Source organism: Rhincodon typus, chromosome 26 (genome assembly GCF_021869965.1).
Source record: "Rhincodon typus isolate 14 chromosome 26, sRhiTyp1.1, whole genome shotgun sequence".
Lineage (NCBI taxonomy): Eukaryota > Metazoa > Chordata > Chondrichthyes > Orectolobiformes > Rhincodontidae > Rhincodon > Rhincodon typus.
Genome location: NC_063357.1, coordinates 30,868,463 through 30,895,685, shown reverse-complemented (window position 1 = coordinate 30,895,685; position 27,223 = coordinate 30,868,463). Strand labels below are relative to the sequence as shown.

Genomic DNA, 27,223 nt, shown 5'->3' with positions numbered 1-27,223 from the left:
ATTACCCGATCATCAGAAACTTCTTTCCTAAGTTTACCCTGTCTATTCCTCTTATAAATTATAGGTATCTACAAGGCTCCCCCTCATTCTTCCAAACCCTTGTGTATATAATCCTAACCAACCCAGTCTCTCTTCACATATCAGTCCTGCTATCCCACATTCAGTCTGGTAAAGCTTTGTGGCTCTACCTCCATAGCCAGAACATCCTTCCTCAGTTAAGGAGACCCAAACAGTATACATTAATATGTATTGTGAATAGCTGGGGTCCAAGTAATAAAATCTCTGCAGTACTCTGTTCAATACTGCCACTGTATTCCAAGTGCATTGCTTTTAGACCTTTTATAATGGACTCTAGCATTTTCCCCACTTATGATATCAGGCTAACCAATCTGTAATTCCCTGTTCTCTCTTTACCTTCATTTTTAAATAGTGAGGTACAGGAACACCCCTCCTATCCATAGGAACTATTCCAGAGTCTACAGAATCTTGAAAGATAGCCACCAATGCAACTACTATTTCTAGGGCCACCTACTTAAATACTCCAGGGATTCATTGGCCCTTAATCCCAGCAATTTCCACAACACCATTTCCCTACTAATATTGATGTCCTTCAGTTCCTCACTCTTACTAGACTCTGTGTTCCCCAAGATTATGTTAGCTGTGTCCTCCTTTGTGAAGATAAAGCTAAAGTATGTATTTAATTATCTCTTTGTTCCCCATTATAACTTCCCCTGTTTCTGACTTGTTTCTGAAACCAGACAGAAAAAAATACAGCATCTTGAGCACTTCATTACCAAGAAAGGCATTATTCCTGACGATGATAACATCCAAGCTGTAGAGGAGTCGTCCAGGTCGAAGACAGGAAGTGAATTGTGTGGTCGAGCTGGTTTCTGTAAGAGGTTTGTGTTAGGCTACCCAAAGTTGTCCATTCCCCTCCATAATTTGCTAAGAAAATCGGAGAATACTTAAGGAGTGGTTGGGAAAGAATATACAAGGTGTGACACTTCACAAAATGTTCGCAGGGAGTTGGACCCCAATATATGAAGATTCCTCTTGCATCTTCAGGCAGAAGCTGTCTCATCACCTGTTTTGGCTACCCAAATTTCCAACTCCGTTTCATACTGGAAACCGATACTAGTTTTCTTGGTCTAGGAGTGGTGCTGTCACAGGTTCAAGAGCAGAAAAGAGTGATTATAGCTTTTGCCAGTTGGAGTCGCAAGCCGAACAAGAGGAATATGGAGAATTACTCCAGTTGTTATGGCTCCCTAGTGTAACGCATTGTTACCAAAGAATGACAGAATTTTAAAAAAATTCTCAATGTCCCCGATTTACCTGTCTGATAGATTTAAGTTTACAGAAAACCTGGACTAGGTTTCTGTAATTAAGAAGAATTATTATTTATTACAAGTAAATAGAATCTAACGAAAGGTAAACAACTATGAATTATTGACGTATAAGTCTGCCAGTTAAAACTCCAATCTCCTTTTTAAAACACCCCCTATACACAAATATAGACAAACATAGACAGAAAAATATTTGGCGTTATTGACGGAAAGGAAAAAAAACTGGGAACAACAGTTCAATAGTCCCGCTTCTCAGGATTTTATGAGGTATTGCTTTTGTTTCCTAAGTCCTTCAGTACTCTGATCATTTCCTTTGAGTTCTTTCACTTCTTCACAGGAGCCACAGAACAACTAGTTCACAAATAATACTGTCTCTGACTTACTGGTTAGAGGCTGCGTTCACTGACACCAGTGCATGCATGCTGTGTACAACTCAAAATATCTGCATATGTATTTAAACAGGTTCAGGTTTTTAAATGGGATGCAGCTGCGAATGGGAGGAGGGACCGGGTGATGTGGCTGGGGAAGGGAAGAGAGGGAGAGAGGGATGCAGGGAGGAATGCAATGAACTGGGAACACAGAGGGGAGGCTGTGATGTGGAAATTAGGGCCACCCCCCCTTCCCTACACACTGTATATCCTCAATCTTCTGCTCCTCCTGGCATTCCCCAACACCCAACCCACAGTCCTCACTCCCTTCTACCTTGGCGCTGACTTCCCGGCCCCCATTCCCCAGCCCTTCACCACTGATGCACAGTGGCAGCAGCATGTAATATCTACAAGATCTTCTACAGCTGTACACAAAATGTGTGCTGGAGTAAATAACGATCTGAAATCATGATGTTGAGATGTCTCAAAATGCAATTTGACAAGTTCAGACATATTTTAAAAATCCTAATTCACTGCGTGAAGGGGAATGTGTGAGGAACAGAAGCCAAACTTGATCCCTCAATAATGACCAAGGATAAACCAGAGTGAAAGTAACAGTGAAAACCAGCAGAGACCAGGGACCAATGCTTTTGTGACTTCTGCTCTTCCTGACCCAGCGCAGCATGAAAACCTGGGTTTTCTCATTATGTAGCACATTGATGTATTTCTGATTACTGAGTAACATACCATAGAACAAACTCCAAGAGCGTGTATCTGTGCCACAATCAACGGGAAAAAAAACCGTAAAAATACAATAATGCCTGGAAATGAACATACAGGTCATAGAGGAGCTCTATTTTGAGGTACATTAGATGAGTCAGACCAGGGCACATCATTTATATGTTTCACTGGGTTTTTCCTTCTGGGCTTGGAAATCGAGGGAGGAACAAGGGGCGGATTCACAGTAGCCAATGAGAGGCAACTCTGCTTTCCAGCTTAATATTTTTGCACATATAAGATTGCGGCAGGTTAATATTTTGTTCTTTTCTAAATTCTCTGAGGTGCCTCAATCAACTCCCTTTCATCATGGTGAGTAGCCATTGTCATACATTCAATCCAAATCTTCTTGTTAAATGAAATATTTTTGCAGCTGAGTGCCTTAGGAAAGAACACAGAGGTGAACTGTAACATATATTAATGAATGTGCTGTAGTTTCACACTGTATCTCATCAGCTGAAGAGAAATGGTCATTGCCCCTTGTCATGCTCAATTTATTCTATGGCAGAATACTTTTCTGTCTCTTTTAAGACGGTGTTTCAGAGATTAATTCATAACTAAAGACAAAGGTTCAAAGGGAAAGTAGCAAAAGAATCTAGAGATCCTTTTGTGCTCTATTAAAACTGGCCATGATTTTGAAGTAGATCCCAAAACAGGCGCTAAATTGTCAGAGAGGCAACTCCATCTATCCATTTGTGTCAGTGAGTGGCCTGAGCCAATTCAAAGGACAGGAATCATTAACGAGCCACGAGAAGACTGTGAACACTGAGTGTGCTCCCCACGGCAACTTGCCGATTGTGAGAAGGTAGCAGACTGGCTGGGTTCCGTACACAGTGGTAATTGCAGGACAGACAGGGATGGGGAGGTGTTAAACAGGCAAGTTGCAGGTCAGGGTTTTCTTTTACAGGGCACAGGAGAAGCATTTCTTTCTTCCTCACTGCAGGAGCTGATACTGGACATCGGCCCACTAACTTGAAATAAAATAATTAGCAGACAGAATTTGTTAAAGGGGTATTGACTGCAAAACCCAATCCATCTTTTGGTAGTCTCACAGGAAAAACATTGGGACTGATTGACACCAGGTGGAAAAGGGTGGATTAAAATGGCTTCTAAACAGGAAATGGCTGCAGGTAGCAGCAGAAGTTGCTGTTGATAGTGGCAGTGTAGGGCTGGCAGTGGACTTTAATCCTTCACAATTGTTAGATTAACATTCTAAATAAGGAGAGATTGAGAAAGAAGGGGGCCCGAGGTAGGGCTATCTTGGAGAATGACGATTCTCACAGAGGAACCAGAGATTGCTGTCCACATGGAGATTACATACTCTGGAGGAGGCTCTCCCAGTGAGAAGGAAATGAGGAAAAGGAGACAGAGGAAGCCAAATGTACAGGGAAAAGGGCATCATGTGTTTCAGATAGGTGAAGGACCTGCTGTTACTGCAATAGCCACAGCAAGAAAAAAACAATAAGTCAATGTGTGGGAGAAGACAGTAACCCACACAAAGTCTCTATAGGGAAAGGGTCTGTTGCCTTCAGTTGTGAGATCACCGCTGCCTTCGCAGATTGTTCTCTCCTCCCTCTGTGAACTGCTAGCTAGGAGATTTGTTCAAATTGCATCAGTGTCACCCTATGCCAATTGCTCTCAAGATGACTGTGGCCTTGAACATTTATGCATTGGGGTCATTCCAGGAACCAGCCAGAGACCTTCATGGAATACCTCATCTTCAGTTGACCAATGCATAAACTATTCTTGGATAGAATGTTTAAGTGAATAAATGACAACTTCTTTCACCACCAATGACACCAGTTAGACCAAAAGAGCCAGAAGCTTCACCTGTATGGCTGGATTCCCCAAACTTCAAAGTGTGATAAATTATGGCCATCAATGCTCCATAAGATTATCCAGACGTCAGTCAGAAACGGTTTCATGTCAACAATACCCAACTCGTATGTGATCATTGTCAAAGTATCATACAGCTATCTCCTCTCTATCCTTTGGATTCCCAGGATCAGTGGATATTGTGGCTGCCATAGCCATAAGTGGGTTGGCATCTTTGTGATGTTTAATGAAGAGACTGCTCATTATCCTGGTGGGAAATTCACATGCAGAGAGTGAGATGCATTAAAATGAGAATCATGCATCCTCCAGGGCCAACATTGTGCAGATTTTTGCATAAGATAATGGTTCTGAATGAGGTAATGTTTATGTTACATCAAGCTCCACCCAATCTGATGATGCCATACCAACCTTTGTGGAAAGTATTCTGTATATATCCCAAAAGCCCTTAACTAATTAAGCCTGACCATTAATGTAAACTGTGCTTAATCATATTTTAACCCATCTTCTTAACGAAGGAAAGTGCCTCCCCTATTTAGACTCGAGCCTCTACCACTGATAATTAGCCAGAACCTAGATACAGTACTGACAAAGGAGGACTGGTGCTGACCCATGCCCTGTGCCACATTACTAGCAGAGGTGGCTGACTCTACAAGGTGCCAGAAATCAAGTCAAATACTATACAGACCACTTAATCTGTTCCAAATGGGATTTCAATGAAAGTGGCTCTCTTCAATGTTCTCCAGCTCATGTCTCATGATTATCATGGTCTGCTACATCCCCTATACAAACTGGCACTCCAGAGAGGGAAGGCCCTTGCAGAGGATAAACTAATGGCCTGAGCCACATTCTCTGAGGGTGAGTCTACCTGTGAAACTGAGGGCAAACAGGAAGTCCTCAGCAAGCTGTGGGGCCGCCTGTCATCTGAGCTCCTCCATCATCTGGCAGCTGCAGGAGTTGGCGAGGAATTAAAGTCAGAAGGTGCTGGAAATGGTGCGGTGGACATCTAGCCTCTGTGGAGAGACAGAGTTAAAAACTATGTCTCTAAGACTGTACATGTCCTCTTCCTTCTGAACACCTCTTATTACTAATGGGTCAGAAATGTGGGGAGGGGATGGCCTTGTGGTATTATCACTGGACTGTTAATCCAAAGACCCAGATAATGTTCTGGGAACCAGGGGTCGAATCCTGCCATGGCAGTTGGTGGAATTTGAATTCAATAAATCTCTGGAATTATGAATCTAACGATGATCTTGAATCCATTGTCAATTGTCGGGAAAAAACCCACCTGGCTCACTAATGTCCTTTAGGGAAGGAAACTGCCATCCTTACCTGGTCTGGCCTACATGTGACTCCAGACCCACAGCAATGTGGTTGAGTCCTAACTGCCCTCAGGGCAATTAGGGATGGGCAATAAATGCCGCCTGGCCAGTGACACTCCTCATCCCGTGAATGAATAAAGGATGAAAAAATGTTCTTTCCTGCTTGGAAAGGGTTAGAATAAGACACTGCTGGCACCATCATTCACTGACTGGGAAAAAATAACATGCACTTCCCTTTGATGCTGCACGGTTTCAGTGCACACTAGAGATTGTCATTTTCAGATTTCTCCTGAAGCTTCCAGCCACTCAGCACCAGCGTGTATATACAAAGCTGAGACTGACTTCCAGATCACAGCCTAAGCTCTCTCCCATTGGAGGTCTTTTTTTTCTAAATTATTCATTTTTTTATTCCTTCACCAGGATGTGGGTATCACTGGTTGGCCCAGCATTTATTGCCCAGTCCTAGTTGCCCTTGAGAAGGTGGTGGTAAACTGCTGTTTTGAACTGCTGCAGCCCATGTGCTGTGGAGACACACGCAATGTTTTCTATATATTTGTAGTCAACATTACAGCTTATGTTAGGCAGAATAGTTTGCAGGGGTCTCCCAGGGGAAAGATCATGTAGGTGATTGTATCAAAGCCTCTGGATGGGTCAAGGAGAACGTGGAAGGACAACATGTTGTGGCTTCATTCTCTGGTGACTATGATCAGGATGCTTTAATATTATAGCTGGAGTAGGAATAAAACTGAAGGGAATCAAAGAGAAAATGTGAACAGGGTGATTTTAAAGTTGGAGGGCAATGATATGTCAGCATAAAATTACCAACAACTTAGACTTTGATAGAGAGAAACCCATGGTCAGAGTTTGATCAATCAGATAAGTCCATCAAAGGACAAGGTGATGAGAGGCATAGATAGAGTGGGTAGCCAGAGACTTTTTTCCATGGTGGAACTGACTATTATGAGGGGGTATAATTTTAAGGTGATTGGAGGAAGGTAAAGGGGAAATGTCAGAGGTAGGTTCTTTACACAGAGAGTGGTGGGTGCATGGAATACACTGCAGCGGTAGTTGTACAGTCAGATACTTTGGAGACTTTTAAGCGACTCTTGGATAGGGACATGGATGATAGTAAAATAAAGGGTATGCAGGTTAGTTTGATCTTAGGGTAGGATAATAGGTCAGCACAACATCGTGGGCCGAAGGGCCTGTACTGTGCTGTACTGTTCTATGTTCTATGATACTGTGCAAGGTGACAGTAAAATTGTGACAAACTAGCTACCGAATGATGAGAAGTGGATTATTTATTGTTATATCATAAAATTCAACTATTTTATTTTGGTTTTTTTTTCAGACAACCTACACTGATAAAGGGGAGAAGGTACGGTAAATCTGCTCCTTCAAGTTTCAAACAATTTATTGGCTTGCTGTTTTTCTGCATTCTGCCTAAATGAAGACAAAAAGAATAATCCCAAATCTTTCCGTTACAGCTGGAAAAAGGTCAATTTGTCAGCTTTCACCATGTGACCTTCTGGGTAGGAAATGCTAAACAGGTGAGATGAGTAGCAAGCTTTATTCCTATCCCAGCTAAAACATTGAAGCATCCAGGCGTACCTACAGCGGCAGTCAACAACAAATTGTATTTGTATAGCACCTCTGACCTAATAAAACATACCAAGGTATTTCACAGGACCACTAAAAAACAAAATATTACACCTAACTATATAAGGGCATGTTAGGACAGGTGCTCCAAAACATGGTGAAAGAGTTAGGTATTAAGGAGCATTCATATGAAAGAAAGTTAGAAATGGAGACAGAGAACTTTAGGAGGGTATTCCAGAGGTTGTAGCGGAGGGAATTGAAGGTGCTGCCACCTACAGTTAAAATTGAGGATACTGAAGAGGCCAGAATTAATGGAGCACAAATATCATAGAATCCCAACAGTGTGAGAGCAGACCATTCAGCCCCATTGAGTCCACACTGACCCTCTGAAGAACATCCCACCCTATCCCTGTAACCCTGCATTTCCCATGGCTAACCCATCGAGACAACGTATCACTGGACATTACGGGCAATTTAGCATAGCCAATCCACCTCACCTGCACATCTTTGAGACTGCGGGAGGAAACTGGAGCACCTGGAGGAAACCCATGCAGATACAAGGAGAACGTGCAAACTCCACATAGACAGTCACCCAAGACTGGAATGAACCCGGGTCCCTGGCGCTTTGAGGCAGCAGTGCTAACCACTGAGCCACCGTGCCACCCCCCTATTATCATGCACCTCTGGAGCAGGTGGGACTTGAACACAGGTCAACTCACTCAGAGATAGGTACATTACCATTACACCACACTAGCCCCCTGTCTTAGAATGGTAGGACTCAAGGTGATTATAGATATAGGGATAGGTAAGGTTTTGGATGGATTTAAAAACAAGTGTGAGAATATTGAAATCAAATTATTGCTTACATAAACAAAGTTGCTGGAAAAGCTCAGCAAGGCTGGCAGCATCTGTGGAGGAGAAAACAGAGTTAACGTTTCGGGTCCGGTTATTGCTTAGTCAGGAGACAATGTAAACCAATGAGCACAAGGACAACTTAGTGGAGCTAGGACATTGAGCAGCACAGTTCTGGATTACCTTCAGCTTACAAAGTGTAGAATGTGGAGGTGGTCAGGATTGTATTGAAATGTCATATCAAAAGGAGAAAAAGGCATCGATGAGAATTTCTGTAGCAAATGAAATTCAGGCAGGGGTGAAGTTGCAGAACGTTATAGAAAGGAAAATGAGTGGTTTTAGGCATGGTGTGGATATGAGATTAACTCAACCACATTTGGACACAACTTTATCTGCAAACAGCCAGATCCAAAGAACTCATTTCACACACCACATGCTTATACACAAAATATATGCAACCTTCCACTTTACTGAGTTCCACAGCTTTTTCACAAAATGTAAAAACCAGACTACTTCAAATTCTAGAACATTACGTGATATCTAAAGATCTTAGAAATAAATCTAAATTGAAAGAAAACGAAAATGATGGAATTAATATAAGTGATAGTGAATGTGAAAAAATATCAAAGGCATTTTAAGGAACAAAGGAAAGTGTAGATAATCACAAAAATGGTCGTCAAGTAAAAGGTGAGTTTTAAAGAGATTTTTAAAGAAGGAAAGGAAAGTGAATGTTCACCAAAAGGTGAAAGTAGAAAGGGGTGTTTCTCTGGAATGGAGGTAAGGAATTCATGGTTACAAGAGATAGCCAGGGAATATTGTGAATGCTGGGAACAGAAAATCAACCTGTCAAGACCTGCAAAGAGGAAAACAAGTTAATGTTTCATTTGTCAGGTCTGTTGGAGAGTCGATACCTAAAAAGTTAGTCTGTCTCTGTTTCAGATGTCGATAGGCCTTTTGAGGATTCTCCGCATTTTCTGTTACTTCTACCTTTCGTCTCTTGTTCTGAAAAAATCTACAGAACAGAAAAGGAACACAATGCATTAAGATTTGAGAAGGTTGGAGAGAAAGTGGATTAACTCAGGAATGACTGGCTTATAAGACAAGATGTTTGGGTTGTTAAATGAAATATTGTTACAGTAAAATGCAGGATAATGGCATCAAGAAACATAAAACTCTTTGTGGCACCAGGTAGTGTCACTGCACGCTACCTGACAATCCAACACTGTTCAGCCCTCTCTCAGAAACTTCATCTGATTATAGAGTCATAGAGTCATACAGCACGAAAACAGGCCCTTTGGTCCAGCCAATCCATGCTGTCCATAATCCTAAACTAAACTAAACTAGTTCCACCTGCCTGCGATTGGCCCATATCCCTCCAAACTTTTCTTCATGAACTTATCTGAATGTCTCTTAAACATTGTACCTGCATCCACCACTTCCTCTGGAAGTTCATTCCACACATTAACCACACTCTGTGTAAAAAGGTTACTTCCGCATATCCTTCTTAAATCTTTCTCCTCTCATCTTAAAAATATGCTCCCTAGTCTTGAAATCACCTCCACTGTCATCTCCCAGAAGTGAAATTGATTCCATTACGAAACTGCTATGTCACGATGCAGGCATAGTGCAGAAAAGAAGGTCAATAGGATCCTGAACCTGAGATAATCTGACGGTTTCAGTATAAAAGTTCATTCACCTTCTGGGTGCTGACATTCCTTTACCTAGAAGCTTATCAAGGACAGAATGTACACTGTGCAACATGAGAGCACACAACATTGCAACACCAGCTACAAACCTCCTGCAATCTTGCAATTTTTCAACATCATGAACATTGCCCAATATGCAAGGCTTTTGATTACAATTCATGATTTATTTGCAAATCAAAATTAAACTGTATCTACAAAGCACCTTTCATTTCCTCTGAATAGTCTAAAGTGCTTTAGAGTCAGTGAAATGTAGTCACCGTTGTTAGATAGACAAACATGCCTGTCAATTTGGACACAAGGTATCATAACCAGTCATGAGATAAATGGTCCACAGCATATTCTGACAGTAATGATTGTGGGATGAATGTTGGTCAAAGTATCAGAATTTTCATGCTCGCCTTATCAAATAGACAAGGCAACATCTCATCTCGAAGACAGTACATCCTACAATGCCACCTTTCTCCCCTCTGTGCAACTGTGAAGTGTCAGCTTTGATTATACAGTAGAGTCTTGATTTTACTGTATATTTGATCATAGCGATGTATCTTGGATTAACTTGGGCAAACACCACTGTCATCTCCCAGAAGTGAAATTGACTCCATTATGAAACTCTTATGTCATGGTGCAGTTTCCAGACCCTGGAAGGGTCACCGGACACAAAATGTTAACTCTGTTTTTTCCTTCACCGATGCTGCCAGATCTGCTGAGCTTTTTCAGCAACTTTGATTTTGTTCCTGTTTTACTTATTTCCCCTCATGAAATCACTTGCTTTTCACTACTCTCTGATTAGCCTCATTCAGAACTCATCCCTTGAACTTCAGTAATTCTTTAGCCCTTAACTATGTCTTCTCTATTTAAGTTTTAGTTATGTTTTTAGACATTTTATAAGTTATTGTTAGTTTACAAAATGCAACAGGCATCCCATTAAAAAAAATGCTGACCAACATATACAGACATAAATTGTTACCAACCCACAACTTCTGAAAAAACAAGAGGACAACACAATTTACCTCCAGATCAACAGAGCTTGTATAAATTAAAGCTAATAAAATGAGACATCAATAACCCGACACAAGGACAGATTGCAGCACTAGATTTTAGACTAGACTATCAGAAAAGCAGTTTATATTCAATCAAAGCAGCTTTTCTACAACTTGAGTTGGCAGTCAGGAATATAAAGGTTATGAAGGTAAGTATTTCACAGAGAATTAAAAACTGTTGGCATCGCAAGGTTGTAGACCTAAGATCAGATTTCCTGGAGTATTCATTTCAGTGAAATGTCCATAGGTACAGAGTCATTTTGGCTTGTGATGCAAATTGACTCCAACAGCCGGGTTCAATTTCTGCACCATCTGTGGTCACTATGACAATCCCAGCTTCTCAACCTCACCTCTTACCGTAGGCTGGGTGATCCTGTGGTTAAGCTCACTACCAGTCATTTCCTTTGAATGAGGGAGAAGCCTATGGTCCTCTAGCAGTATGGTTACTTCCACATTTTCAAAATGTTCAAAAGTTGGAATTGAGTTAAGTACAATGAAAGAAAAACTTTTTAAAAAATCATTCATGGGACATGGATAGAACTAGCAGGTTCAGCATTTATTTTTGATTCCTAGTTGAGAACATGGTAGTGAGCCTTCTTCAGGAGCCATTGAGTCAATGTGGAATAGGTCCACCCACAGTACTGATGGAATGATGTTAACACAGCTATGATGAAGGCCCACCAATTTATTCCCAAATCAGGATGATGCGTGACTTTCTATGCACCAGTTGCCTTTATCTTTCTTGTGCTAATGAAGGGTGAGGGTGAGCTGTAGCAAGCTGAAGTGATAAACTAAAACAGCTACAGATAGGTTGAGTCTGACATTAAGCCATGTAGTGTTTAGAGTCATACAGCATACATACAGAAACAGGCCCTTTGGCCCACCATGTCTATGCTGGTCAACAAACACCAAAAGACACATCCCATTTACCTGCACTTGGCCAATGGCCTACTAAGCCCTGGCATTTTAAGTACTCATCCAGACATTTCTTAAACATTGCGAGAGTACTAACCTCCAGCACGTTCAATATATCTACCATCTTTTCTCAGATCTCCTGTGAACCACTTACTCCTCACCTTAAACATATGCCCTCTGGTCTGAGGCTTGTCTGTAATGGGGAAGAGATTCTCATGATCTACTCTGTCTATACCTCCCATAACATTGTATTCCCTCAATCAGATTCCCCGCTCAGTCTCCGTTGCTCCAAAAACAAATCCAGCCTACCCAGTCTTTCCTCATAACTGACAATTTTCATCCCAGAAAATGTCTTGGTGAATCTCCTCTCTATTCTCTCTAGTACAATCACGTCTTTCTGATAGTCTGATGATTGGAACTGCACATAGTATTCCATCTGTGGCCTAGCCAATGTTATATAACATTGTAACAAGACTTCCTTACTCCTATGTACTACCTTCCAGCTAACGAAGGTAAGCATCCCGTATGCCTCCTTCACCACCCCGTCAGCCTGTGATGGCAGCTTCAGGGATCAATAGACTTATACACTAAGGTTCCTGTATTCCTCAGTACTCCCCAGGGACCTACCATTCATTGTGTATATCCTTCCCTTATTTGACCTCCCAAAATGCATTGCATCGCACTTATCAGGATTAGATTCCATCTGCCATTTCTCTGCCCAATTTAGCAGCTAATTAACATCAGACTGTAGCATGAGATGATCCTCCTCACTATCAACTCCACCAATTTTCACATCATCTGCAAACTTACTAATTATGCCTTCTACATTCAGTTTCAAGTGGTTAGCATACTTAACAGCAAAGTAAGAGCAAGTAATTTCTTTTTCTATGTGTGTTAATGGTGTAAGTCATTATGAGAATTGGGGAGAAGAATGAGACTCAGAATTTATAAATAATGGCCTTTACAATACAATACGCTCACTGAGAATAACCAATCAAACTAAACAAATGTCCATCACACAATGTGTGTTTATCTGTCACTGCAGGCTGCAATGTATTACTGCGACAAATTTGGATTTGAATCTGTAGCATACAAAGGATTGGAGTCGGGGCATCGTGATAGGGTATCACATGTCATTAGGCAGAATAAGGTAAGGACCAGCTTGCTGAGAAAGACGTCACTAAAAGTTGACTTTGCATCATGATATTTTGGCTTTGAAATTCTGGATTGGAAAGGGGCTAGAACCAGGGATGAGGAAACATCTGAACAAAGTGGAACTTAGACCTAGTAGGTATCAGTCCTTTGCCAATCTTGTTAGATATTTCAACACCTTGGGGAATGATTATATTATTATCTGGTACAAATGAGGAAATTGATCAAAAGGGTAGTTCTTTCACTGTATTTTTAGCCTTGTTGCACCAATAGGTCTCTGGCATGCAACATTCCTAAGACCAATGTTGAAGGGGCATGATGGTCTGAAATTCTCAGCATGTATCTGTATTGTATACACCAGATTTTTTTTTGTTATTTCATTCATGGGATGCGTATGTCACTGGCTGAATTTATTACCCAACCCTAACTGCCCTTGAGAAAGTGCTGGTGGGCTGCCTTCTTGAACAGCTGTAGTCCATTTGGTGTACGTCAACCCTCAATGCCATAGGGAGGAATTGCAGGATATTGACCCAGCAACAGTGGAGGAATGGGGATATCTTTCCAAGTCAGAATGGTGAGTGGCTTGGAGAGGAACTTGGTAGCAGTTCCCATGTATTTTCTGCCCTTGTCCTTCTAGATGGTAGGTGGCAGTTGGTTTGGAAGCTGCAGCCGAAGGACCCTTGGTGAATTTTGTTTTAGAATCCCGCCAGTGTGGAAACAGGCCCTTCCACCCAACAAGTCTAGACTGACTGTCTGAAGAGCATTCCATCCCCTCCCTGTAACCTTGCATTTCCCATGGCCAACATACCTAATCTACACATCCCTGAACACTATGGACAATTTAGCATTTTACCATGGCCAGTCCACCTAGCCTGCACATCTTTGGACTGTGGGAGGAAACTGGAGCACCCAACAGGAACTCACGCAGACACGGGGAGAACATGCAATCTCCATACAGACAGTCGCCGGAGGTTGCAATCGAACCTGGGCCCTTGGTGCTGTGAGGCAGCAGTGCTAACCACTGAGCCACTGTGCCACCCATTTCTGCAGTGGATATTGTGAAGATGGTACACGTTGCTGCTACTAAGCGTCAGTGGTGGAGAGGGGAAGTATTTGCGGATTTGGTGTTAATCAAATGGTCAGCTTTGTCCTAGATGATGTTAAGCTTCTTGATTGTTGTTAGAACTGTATTCATCCAGGCAAGTGGACAGTAATCTGTCACACTCCTGACTTGTACCTTGTAGATGGTGGGATGGCTTTGGGGAATCAGGAGGTCAGTTAATCACTGCAGTGTTTCTAGACTCTGTGCCACTCTTGTAGGTGTAATTTTTTAACGGCTGATTGAACTTAGTTTCTGTTCATGGTAACCTCCAGGGTCTTCACAGTGGAGGATTCAGTGATGGGTGATGCTGTTGAAGTTCCCGGGGAAGCTCTTTTGCTGGAGATGGTCTTTGCTTGGCACTTACATGGTGCAAACAGTATTGCCACTTGTCAGCCTAAGACAGGATATTATTGTGTTTGGACATTGAATGTTTTAGTATGTGGCGAGTTGGAAGTAGTGCTGAAGATTGTGCAATCATCAGCCAAAAACCCCTGACTGACCTCATGGTGGAGAGAAAGACATTGATGAAGTATGTGAAGGTATCTGGGCCTAGGACACTACCATGAAAATCTCTAAAGCAATGTCCTAGAACTGAGATAACTGATCTCCAGCAAACATAACCATCTTCCTTTACGCTAGGTGCAACTCCAGCTGAGAATCTTCCACCTAATTGCTGTTGACTTTAGGGCTCCTGTCAAATGCAGCTTTGGTGTTAAGACCTGTCACTCTCACCTCACCTCTGGAGTTTAGCTTTTTGTCCATGTTTGAACTAATGTTGTAATGAGGTCAGGAGCTGAGTGGCCCTGGCAGAATCCAAACAGAGTGTCACTGAGCAGGTTATTGCTAAGCGGTGCTGCTTGATAACACCATTGATGTCATCTTCCATCACTTTACTGTTGATGGCAAGTAGACTGATGCAGGATTAATTGACTGGGTTAGATTTGTTCTGCTTTTTGTGTACAGCACATACCAGGGCATTGTCAGGTAGATGCCAGTCTTATAGAGGTACTGGAACAACTTGGCTAGGGGTGCAGCAAGTTCTGGAGCAGGTGTCTTCAACACTGTTGCTGGAAGGTTGTCAGGGCCCACAGCATACATTTCCTATTCAGTGTCTTAGCCATTTCTAGCTATCACATAGACTGAATCAAATTGGCTGAAGACTGACATTTATGATGCTGGGAACCTCCGGTCAACATGTGTTACATGACATGAGCCCCTTGTGTCCCAATCTGTGGCCTGCGATAGGTCCCTATGCTTCTATAGTGTTGTTTCTGTTATCCCTTCTGTTGATCAGAGTTTTTAAACTTAATCCTGTGTTTCTTTTTTCAACAGATTTTCTTTGTTTTCCAGTCAGCACTGAATCCTGGTGATCAGGGTGAGTAGTATAGGTGGTGTTACAATAGAGTTAATATAGGTAAATATGTGCGTTAAATAGCTCCTGTAATGAGATATTAGCTATGTCATCAGCAGAACTCTAACTTCCTGCCATTAAATAATTTTGCTTCCTGTTGATTTCAGAACAGTGGTCCTTTTGCTGTTTTGCTGTGTTACATTCTATTCCCAAAGAGTGCCCATGAGGTGTGGAACAGCCTTTGTTACATCCCATTGGTGGGATGAGCAAAAGCCTGAATTGGCACAGTAGCTTTCTGGGCTGGGCTATAGCCAGAGTAAGAGAGTGATGAATAACTGGAGTACAGTGTTTGGTGAGCTCAGATATAGACGAGTTGACACAATATCAGTGAGTTGAGGTATGCCCTGTGGATGTACAATGCTAATGTTTGGCCATGCTTTGTAGAAGTACAATGTTAGTTGGGATACCTCGTACCTTCTGTTAATGGGAACAGTTTTTCTCTGACTATGTTATTTAAAACTGTCATATTCTTGTACATCTCTGCCTAATTTCTCTTCATTATCTGTGCTCCTGGGATAACAACCCTACTTTCTCCAACCTAACCTTGTAGATAAAATCCCTCATCTTTAGAATCATTGTGGTAAACTTCTGTGTACCATCCCAAGGATTTTAGCATCCTTTGTAAAATGTGGTGCCCAGAACAGATGCTCTAGTTGTGGCCTTATCAAAACATATAGGCTCAAAATAACTTGTGCTTTTGTATTTAGCATCTCTTTTTAAAAACTCCAAACTGATCCTATATGGTCTAATAACTCCTTTCTCACTATGTCTTGTGACTTACAAAGATCTATATTCCAAATCTTCTGCTCCTGCACATTCTGTAGAATTGTGTTATTAAAGCTGAATTGCCTCTCCCTTTCCATTCTGCAAAAATACACCAACTCACACTGTTTTGCTCTAAATGCTATCTGTCAATTGTCTATCCTTTCTGACGGTCTATTTCCTGCTGATGAGTATTGTTCATACACTTTTCCATGTCTCCAATGTATCATTGGCAAGTTTTGAAATTTTACTCTGCATCCCAAAGTCCAAATCATTTGTATACCTCTAGCTCCAACAAAAAGGTCCTGGTCGTAGCCATTGGGGAACCTCATTATTTACAATCCTCAGAAACATCCATTTGCCACAACTTGTTGTTCTAAGCCAATTTTTGTTTTAATCCAAGCCGCATGAACCTCCCTGTTCTAAGAGCACCAGTGTTTTAATGTGGTACTTGGGTAAGTGTTTTCCAAAATATCTGGATAGTATCCATTGCATCCCTTCATCAATGGTTACTTCATTAAAAAATTCAATTAGTTTAAACACAATGTATCTTTTACCAATCCGTTCTGGTTCTTATTCATTAATTCAAATCACTCCAAAACCTTTTAAATTTTGTGCTGATTATTGATTGTGAAACATTGCACCTCACTACTGATCAGCCATCATTGTTTTTCCACACTTCCTTGAACAAGTGTGTCACATTTGCCACTTTCAAATCCTTGGGCAACTCCCCTGTACAAAGGGAACTTGGGAGAACATGGCAACTCCTTTGGGTCTCACCACTCCAATTCCTTTCACAATCTAGGATGTAAGCTGACTTATCAACTCAAGCCAAATCCAGCCTTTTCAATACAGCCTTTCAATTTTTATCCTATCCATTACTTTTACTATCTCCCCTTCTATTGACTTTTTTCAGCATCCTCTTCCTCAGGGAACAGTGATGGAAAACACTGATTAAATTTCTAGCCCTGGCCTGCACCTCTAAACCTTCATCACCTTCTTTCACTCTAACAGGCTCCACACCACCTCTTACTACTACATATGTACCAGGAGAAGATGTTGGCGCTCTCTTTTATGTTAACGACTATTGTATTCTCATGTTCTCCCTTTGACAGTCTTACTTTCTCTCCACTTTTTTCTCAACCTGGTATTTTACCTGGATCTCATTTGAAGAATTCATTTGACCTAAAGACAGATAGAAAATATAAAGAAAGAAGCAAGGCTGGTCAAACTCACTTCACCAGAAATGGAACCTTCGTTCTGGTTCACCTACCTTTCCCTTACTGAAACATCTCTTCCCTGAAGATCAATCAGTGTTCTAATGAAATGTTTTTCTGTCAGACATGGTTCAATTCTACACAAAAACAAAGTTGCTGGAGAAGTTCAGCAGGTCTGGCAGCACCTGTGAAGGCTAAAACAGAGTTAACGTTTCGGGTCCGGTCACCCTTCCTCAGAACCCAGACCCGAAACATTAACTCTGTTTTTTTCCTTCACAGATGCTGCCAGACCTGCTGAGCTTCTCCAGCAACTTTGTTTTTGTTCCTGATTTACAGCATCTGCAGTTCTTTCGGTTTTTATGGTTCAATTCTACCCTGGTTAGGTTCCCTCTGGGCCCATTAAAGTTGGCTCTCTTCCGATTTAGAAGCTCTACTTTAGAGTGTTCCTTGCACTTCGCCAATATTAATCTAAATTGGTAGACTGGATGATTTGCATAGATGTTTTTCCTGGTGAAAATGGTCTGTCTGAACAACTGGATCTGTGTCTGCCTGTTGGGAGTCTCTCAGTGCTGCTTGGTCTACGTGTTCTATAACGACACTGTTGTGCATGTCTTTGAAGTAGGTTCCACATAAACACTGATTTAGTCTCAACTGGAGTATTGTGTCCTGTTTTGAGCATCATTTAGGAAGTATACGAAGGCAGTAGAGAGGGTGCACAATAAATTTAGGAGAATGATTCCAAGCATGAGGAACTACAGTAATGTGGATATTATAGAAGCTTAGGCTATTCTTATTGGAAGAGATTCAGTGGGATTTGATGGATGAAACCATGAGGGGTCTGGACAGAGTGGTATGGGAGAAACATGCCATTGGCAAAAGGATCCAGATTCAAGGTTTAAGGTGATAACATTTTGTTATACAGTGAGTAGTTTCAGATCTGGAATAAACTCCTGAGATTGTAGTGGAGGCAGATGCAACTGAGGCTTTCTGAAGAGAATTCGACAATGAGGGGGAAAATTCTGAAGTGCTGGTGAGAAAACATAGAATATGTGAGTGGGTGAGCTCCTGTCACAGAGCTGGCATAGACAGGATGGTCTGGAAGTCTGTAACCACTCTCAATTCTATTCTATGTTTCTTTGATTGGCACTGCTGACTCTATGTGTCGCTGTGTGTACTGCTTGGACTGTGTCTGGGCTACTCAATCCATTTTGACGTTACTGTCTCCATATCTGTGCAGCTTAATCCATACCTGTAACCTTCTGGCTCTGTTTGTTATTGTGCTTCTTGCTTCGCACTGAGATGCGTTCTGACATATTTTATGTTTGCTTTAGAAATGACCGATCATTTAGGGAAACATGGGGATGGTGTGAAGGACATTGCATTCCAAGTAGAAGACTGTAACTTCCTGGTGAAGGTATGAATAAAAAGGAGTGTGAAGCACTGTGTCTGCAGGGGCAGTGGCATAAGGTTGTCAGCTGTCACACCGTTTGGTTTGTACAACATGCACTGTGAGGGCAAGGTGAATTTTCCTTTTAAGCAGATCACTGTTTTGGTGGTCACCCTTTTCGGGATTGAGCTTGATTCTGTGAATTAAGGGCTGTTGCTCTGCAATTTTGATGATTAAAAGGTACAGTGAAGTTTTTCTACAAAAAAAGTGGGGAATACTTGACTAATTGCATGCTTCTTTGGACTTTCTGGATCGGTGCTGTCAAATTCACAGCACTGTTTGAAAACTCCCCTTTCTGTGCACTTCTGAACTTGGCTAAATCTGATGCACCAAGAGTCCATTACCAGCAGCTCCTCGGTGATGTGCTGTTCTCCCAGTCAATGTGGGTTAATGATTTCCTTCTGGCTTGGGCATTATAGAAACCTAGTTCATCACCCTCACACTGACTATTTCTCAATCGTTCTCCAAACAGCTGCTGTCAATTGTGTGCACTCTGATCTTTGCCAGTGCAGCTCAAGGCCAGTGCCTGTCCACATTTCAATTTTCTGATACTGCAAACTGCTCCTCAGCTGATGGAGTCAAGAAGATTGACTTCCTGGCCACAAGCCAGGTACCTCCTGGCACCACACTGCAGTTAGCTGCTCTGAGTGGCAGCTGCGTACCTCGGCCCTGATTCATCACAAAGAATCCATCCTTCCCATGGGGGGAAAGGTATATCCTGGATCACTAAGAGCTCCGTATCTGGGATGTTCCTAAGAAGGCATTCTTATGTTGCCCTCATTATTTTGATTCTTTATAAAAGCTTACATTTATGTAATGCTTTCAATGGAAAGAAATATCCCAGAACATTTCACAAATGCTCGTATATTAGAATTGGCACTGTGCCAGAAAGGGGAAGGTTAAGAGAGATGACAGAACACTTGGACGTTCAAAAGGTCTTGGAAAGCTCGCAAGCCTCAGGGAGGATTTCCCAGAGTGCAAGATGCAAATTGCTGAAGGTTCAGGCTGTGGGGAAGATGAAAGGAGCAGTGAGAGGAAGGAAGACCATTATTAAATGAACGGCGTCTCTTGGAGGAGATATAACGCTGGAAGAGATTTCAGCCAACAGTGTGGTGAAGATATCTAAAGATGTAAAGGTGAGCATGAAGTTAAGAGGGTGGGGAACTAATATAGGTTAATAATAGCAAAGATTCTGCGTGAATACAACTTACTTTTGACATGATACCATCTTCAGAGTTTTGTGTAAGTTAGAGAATTGAGAACGTTAGAATAATCAACTCAATGGGTCTGGTAACATAGAGATTGCGAAAGATGCCCTCATCAACATTCTCTATTAAAGAAAAATAAGTCACAATCCTGACACTAAATGTAATTGTAAAGCAAATCTATCAGTGTCTGAAAGAGTGCTTAATGTTCAGAACACTATCTCTCTGTCTAATTCTCCTTGTCTCTCTATCTTTTCTTTAGAAGCTGTAGTCTACAACACTTAATAGTTGAGGTCAATATTTCCCTTAAACTCGATCACAACATCAATCTGTCCCTTTTAATCGATTGCTTACAGGTGATATAGACTGACGGTTGCTCTGACTGAGTGGAGAGGGGCTAAGGTTTCTGTTTTACCTGTATTTGCAGAAAGCAAAGGAGCAGGGAGCTATCATTGTGAAGGAGCCATGGATTGAGGAGGATGACTATGGCAAAGTGAAGTATGCTGTTCTGAAAACGGTAAGTACAGCAGGAAGTTCCTGGCCAATCCCTGAAAGAATAATGTTTCAGTAGTAAACATATTCACAAGTTCCCACTATCCTGCTGCCAAATTGATTGAATGGTCCTGGGACAGAGGAGGGAAATCAAAGCAGTCGTGGCTCCTATTCTTGCTGACTATTGAGGGAATCCTGCTGGGCATATGGAGTGAGAACAGGAAGTGATTTAGCAGTGATCCCTCCAAAATCAAAGATTCTATGTAATCTTAGAACAGAATCATAGACTCCCTACAGTGTGGAAGCAGGCCATTTGACCCATCAAGTCCACATTAACCCTCCAAAGAGCATCCCACCCAGACCCAAATCCCTACCCTATCCCTGTAACCCGGCATTTCCCATTTACCACCTAGCCTGCAATCTATGGGCAATTTAGCATGGCCAAACCACCTAACCTGCACACCTTTGGACTGTGGGAGGAAGCTGGAACACCTGGAGGAAGCCCACACAGACCCGGGGAAAATGTGCAAACTCCACACTGACAGTTGTCCAAGAGTAGAATTGAACTCGGATCCCTGGCATTGTGAGGCAGCAGTGCTGACCACTGTGCCACCCATGCTATCATCCTGAGTGAGGCACTGGTGGGCAGCCAATAGCAGGTTTGACAACCTTGACATTGATCTGAGCCGATATAATCTAGGCTTGATTGAAACCTAGTGACACTGACATGCTGGTCAGAAACCATTCCCAGAACACATTGGGGTTGCTCAGTGCCCACTGTTGCAATTTCAGTCCTTATAAAGCACCTGGCCCATGAAACTCAAATGGGGCAAAATTGGGAAATGAACAGTAAATGTACGGTCAACAACTAAAATCCCTGGATTATTCAATATCATCTGAAAGTTACATTCAGTTATAATAGAACAACCATTCTGATAATGTCTTATTCCTCTGCAGCTCCACATCCCTTGTCCTACACACTCTTCCACTTCCGGATACTGAAAGATAGATTCATTTCACAATTCCAGGATTCAAAGATACAGAATTTCACATCTTTACAGCCTTTCCTTTCCCTTATGGTCCACAGGCTATGTGCCATCTCATCATTACCTCCTGATTCACTTCCAATTTTTCCTCTAACCCATTACGACATGAATGGATTGCACATGATGAATCTTAACAATTTGGCAAAGCCTCTGAATCCCAAGGTCACAGCTAGCACCATGTGTTTCTAACACCTTTTGTTCTGCTCTTGTTTTCAGTATGGGGATACAACACACACCTTTGTGGAGTACCTGGAGCCATACCGTGGCCCCTTCCTCCCTGGATTCGTGGAACCTCTCTTCAAGGATCCACTCCTTTCCAAACTGTAAGTGGATCAATATATTCTGAAATTTTTACTTCGGTAAAATATTTAAAGGCTAGTACAATAGATTTGGGGCATCAGCAAGTAGCACACCAACAGCCTGTAAGAGATATGAGAAAGGTCACACAAATTCAGGGGAGGTTACCACACTGAAATGAAACAGGGTGCAGTAGCTACTAATGCTTTGAGCGGGATCATTTTTCCAGCCAGCGCCTCATTTTTCAAGAATATTACAACACAGTGATGACGCAACTGTTAGTTGTGTGCACTGTACTCAGGGAAGGTAGTTGTGTGTATTGTACTTAGATAAGTTACGCATGTGTGTTATGCACTGCACACCTGATGAAATGATGGTCATCTGCATTGAAGCTGACATTGCTGATATTTGTATGTGTATTCCAGGCCCTCAGTCAATCTGAATTTCATTGACCACATCGTGGGAAACCAGCCAGAAGATGAGATGGTGCCCGTGGTAGAATGGTATGAGCCAGTCTCTCATACAAACATACAACACAGGAACAGGCCAAGTTATTCATCCCCTCAAGCCTGCTCTGCCATTTGATAAGATTATGGTGATTTGATTCAGTCCTCTACTTGCCTGTCTATCCCATATAAATTTTAACTTCATTGTCAGTGAATCGCCTATAGAAAACAAAAAAAGATTGCTGGCAAAACTCAACAGGTGGGGTAGCATCTGTGAGGAGAAATCCATAGTCCACATTTCAAGTCTGGTGATTCTTCATCAGATATTAACTATTTAATTCAACCGTAAAAATATTCAATGACTCCACTGCTCTTTAGGGAAGAGAGATCCACAGATTAATGCCCCTCTGAGAGAAAAATAATATCTCCTTACCTTCTCCACAACTCATCATGGTGTAAAATCAATCCTGTAGATTTGTTTCCACCATCCTCTTGTCCCTGTTGGGACCATCTGCTTTCTCTAGAGCAATAGAGAAAAATTTGTGGCAGTATAATAAAAAGAGGCTCTTTTCCTAAAGAAGATTACTGCATGTTAGCATTTAGGTACAACTTATGGCAACCAGGAGGCTGGAGGGAACGCTTCAAGAACATCCTCAAGCCTCCTTGAAAAATGCGACGCTCCTTCCAACTTGTGAGAATGTCTTGATCAAGGCTTTGAAAGCAGAAAAGAAACGTCCACAAAAGGTGCCAATCATTTTCAGCGTCTCTGACATGCCCAAGTGGAGGCCAAGTGCAAACAGTATGTGAAAAGCCACTCACCCAACCATCTCTTCAAACACCATTTGTCTTACCTGGGCTGGAATGTACAGATTGAAAATTGGAGCATGTAGCCACTTCAGCACCGACAAAACCTGAGTGGAAGAAAGTCATTGATCCCAAGTGACTGTCGAAGAAGGAGATAAGTTACATTGATACCCATATCTATACCCATACCAGAAGGGTGCTGTGGGATTTGTTCCTTTGTGATCACCAAAGAGAGATCTAAACACAAACTCTACACAGTTCGGGGCAATACTGTAAACAATAACCAAGTCTATTTATTAATGTAGAAAATGGATTACTTCACGGAAACATAAATTAAAGAGTTGCCTGACCATAGGACCGAACCTTTGGTCAAAGAGATAAGGTTTAATGTTAGTTTTACAGCAAGAAAACAGGAGGGGTTTAGGGTGGGAATCCCAGAGCCTACGAACCTTGGCAGTTCACGCCACAGCTGTGAATGATGGGGCAAATGGGAAGGGGAAATGTACAAGATTGTGAACAGGCTCTGAGCACCGGAAACACTGGCCAGAGGTCAGTGAAGTTGATGCCTGAGAGCACGAAGTTTGTGTCAGTGCCAAAGGCAGTGGCTTTGATCCTCCCAATATTTCACCGGAGGAGTTTATAGTATTTAGAGCAGTGGGTGTCTACAATGTAAACTTCATATCTGGTGAGGTTTGGATGCGGTGTGGTTGGAACGGGGCAGCCTTGATCAGAAACTGGGGATGGTGAGTCAATTCAATCTATGATCTTCATCTGGTGAGGGTAAGAAGCTTTAGGTTACACACTCATGGAGCAATTTGGATCATGGAGTCTACATTGGGCTCTGGTCAAAAAAAAAAACACATCAGTATAAACTCTTGAAGACTAGGAGAATACACAGGCATACAGCAAGATATGAGGATTTATAAAACAAAGTCAGGAACAGCACCTAGAGAGTGAGAGAAAAATATACTAAACTACACATCAGATGAAGACTATGTAGACTAATCTCTACAAATGCTTGATTGTGGAGAAGCTGCAAGTAAAGACTTTGTCCCTCCTTCAGACACAGTTCCTAGCAGCTGTAATGTTAAATCTTGCGATCCACAGTGAATGTAACTCATTAATACAAGCTCTAATCTTTTCCTCAGGTACCAGAAGTGTCTATTGTTTCACCGATACTGGTCAGTGGATGACAAACAAATCCACACGAATTACAGCTCCTTGCGCTCCATCGTTGTGGCCAACTATGAGGAGACGATCAAAATGCCCATCAATGAACCAGCAGCTGGAAAGAAAAAATCCCAAATCCAGGTCTGAGCGTCAGTCACTGCCTTGGTACCATTTTCCTCTTTGACACAACATTAACCAGCAGCAACTTTCAGTTAGAGGGGCCACATTTAAAACCAGGAAATGGGTTGGACAGGGGTAGAAAAAATGAGATGGGGACTGTAAATTGAGTTGAGACAATTTGTGAGTGGTAACTGACATAGAATTTGAAAATGCCAACAAATGTCAAACACAGTAGTAAATGGAAAAGCTGAGCTTTTTAGGTTTTGTAATCAGAATTACAAGGAGCTATTTTCACCTACTTAGCTCTTGGAGTTGGATCGCAGGCAGAAAACAGGCCTGTTGGATTTCCTTTCAATTTGAACGCCATCCCGTCTTCCAAATGGGTCTGGAATGAGCAATTGAACCTCCCTCCAAAATCAGGCAGAAGCTTCATTCCCAAATATAAAAGGAGGCATGAATGGGTGTGTACCATTTTCTGAAGTGCCAACTAACTGGTTGCCTAACATGCCCAGAAACACCTGATGGGGCAGAGGCAGTCAGATCTGCATTTGAGCTTAGATTTTAAAGGCAAACATGATGGGCATTTTTAAAGGCTGCTTGCGTTCTTTGTCCAACTGGCATTTGTCTTTCATCAGTCACTTGATTGTACTGTTAATTTTATCCCTTGCTCTGTTTGAACCAGAAGGGTTGTCAGTCATGAGACCATAGCTGTTATGTGTTCAGTGGAAAAGGAGACCAGCATTGGTGGTGATGGTGGGTGGGGGGGAAGTCAGTGGTTCTGTGCTCTCCCACTCATACACACTCCCCAACCACAATATTTACTGAAACGGGTGTTGTATCTCATTTGTAGTAGATGCTACTGAACTCTCTTCTTTCCAATTATGGCTACACCACAAAACGTCCAGAGGCAAAGTATCATCAGATGCTTGTCCAAGCGTAACACTGGAAGACTTTACCATTGTGCCAAGATTTTACATGTGGTAAAACTGTCATAGTCCTAGCAGAACATAGGGCTACTCTCTCATTAAAGAGACTCAACTGGTAGTTTAACAAGTGGTTTAACCCGAGGATCACCACACCTCAGGCAAGGGGAGAGATTGAGAAGGAGTATCCTCCATGGTAACCTCCGCCAGTGTAGGAATTGGACCTGTGCTTTTGGCACCACTCTATATTGCGGTATTGAATTAAAGTCAATCAAGAGCAAGTGTCACTTGTTTGATTATATCTGTTGAGATGCCATGAGCCATTTCTGCAGCCTCTGGAATATCCCCTTGAAATAAGTGTATCCACCCTCTGGATCAGTACAGCAGATCTTGAGTTCTGCTCTTTGCTGCAAGGTCACGTTCAGCTTGGTACTTACAGGAGCAGTCACAAACAGCATTGGCTGCACCATTCTGTCAGCATGGGGTTGTGCCTGGTCTGAGGAAATCTCTCCTCACTAGCTTTCCATGCAGGACCTCCTCTCATAACGTACAGTGAGGGATAGAAATACCGATTAGACAGAGTGGTATGGAATATCAGTATCAGACAATGAAACACAACATTCACATCGTTTCAAATGAGAGTGCCTGGCAAGTTGTTGATTGATTTATCACATTTTCCAACCTTCTCTTGTTCTAGGAGTACGTAGATTACAATGGTGGATCCGGAGTGCAGCACATTGCTCTCAACACCTCTGATATCATTCAGGCCGTGAGTCACATGGTTATATTTCCTCCTTCGCCCTCAGTTCATCCAACGCAATCATTGCATTTGTGTCACGTACATTTTGAAGCAAATACGGACAAACGTGATTAATGAAAGGTAGTCCTCCTTGATAGTTACTATATAGTTAAAACAGATCCAACGTGCCTTTGTATCAGGCAGGAATTTAACGTTTTGTGATTGACTTCACTGTGTATTGGTCCTTATTCTCCTGGTTCTGGGTAGGTACGAACCATTAAAATGCCACTCTCTTCAATTCCCATATCAGCTAACATATACTACACCATACAAAGCTGCGCGATATCAAAGATATCAGCTTCACATCATTCACAATCCTCCATCACACTTCGGCTCATAACATTGGTCAACAGCTAGAGAAAGTCCAATGCATATTAATGCTAATCAAAAAGCTGTTACTGGAATGATGGAATCACAGGGCTGGTGTCTCATTGAGAAACCTATGGATGTACCAATCACGAACGTGCCTTGCCTGTTATAGGGAGTGGGAGCATTTCAGACAATAGGAGCTATATTTGTCCTGCAGCCACGAGTTTTACACTGCCGGATGGACAAGGGTATGAACCAGGTTTCTGATCCGCTGTCCCTGAGAACACTCGGCTTCACTGAGTATTATCCCATCGATAGCAACAGGTGGCGCCCTTGTACTTTGTGCAGGCATTTTGTAACGATCTAAGTCAATACATTGACCTCTGCTGGTAGCAGTTGGAAAAACACTCGCCCTGCTGACCTCCCATCACTCAGCTCCGCTTTAAACGTAAAGAATGAATTCTTCTCACAGAAAGCAATCACAGGGATACCTGTTGTTATTTGCACGGTGGTCTCTTGTCTCACGGGCCATTTCCCCCTGTGTGAGAGGGTGTTAGTTATCTGACAGAGGCAGTTATTATGGCGTAGGAAGGAGCCACACAGTCCAAGCTGGCCCCCTGGAGAGATATCCAGTTAATTCCACGCCACCACTGTATTCCTATAGTCCTGTAAGCTTTTATTTCTATCAAGTGCTTACCCCATTATCTTTTCAAATTATTTAACAGGAATACAGAGTACTGGGCTAATGGTAAGATTCTTGGTAGTG

At 42.1% G+C, this 27,223-nt stretch overlaps 1 protein-coding gene across 1 annotated transcript in view; it reads left to right on the top strand.

Annotated features, from left to right (window-relative positions):
• Positions 1-2,706: 2,706 nt before the first annotated feature.
• hpda (4-hydroxyphenylpyruvate dioxygenase a) overlaps positions 2,707-27,223 on the top strand; it is a 31,964-nt gene continuing 7,447 nt past the window's right edge. The window contains exons 1-11 of the mRNA XM_048612378.1: positions 2,707-2,800; positions 6,995-7,021; positions 7,131-7,193; positions 12,801-12,905; positions 15,342-15,384; positions 18,731-18,813; positions 20,479-20,568; positions 21,806-21,912; positions 22,312-22,389; positions 24,285-24,447; positions 26,047-26,187. Coding sequence (XP_048468335.1) covers positions 2,798-2,800; positions 6,995-7,021; positions 7,131-7,193; positions 12,801-12,905; positions 15,342-15,384; positions 18,731-18,813; positions 20,479-20,568; positions 21,806-21,912; positions 22,312-22,389; positions 24,285-24,447; positions 26,047-26,187 — 903 coding nt within the window. The 5' untranslated portion in view covers positions 2,707-2,797. The remainder of the gene's footprint in view (positions 2,801-6,994; positions 7,022-7,130; positions 7,194-12,800; positions 12,906-15,341; positions 15,385-18,730; positions 18,814-20,478; positions 20,569-21,805; positions 21,913-22,311; positions 22,390-24,284; positions 24,448-26,046; positions 26,188-27,223) is intronic.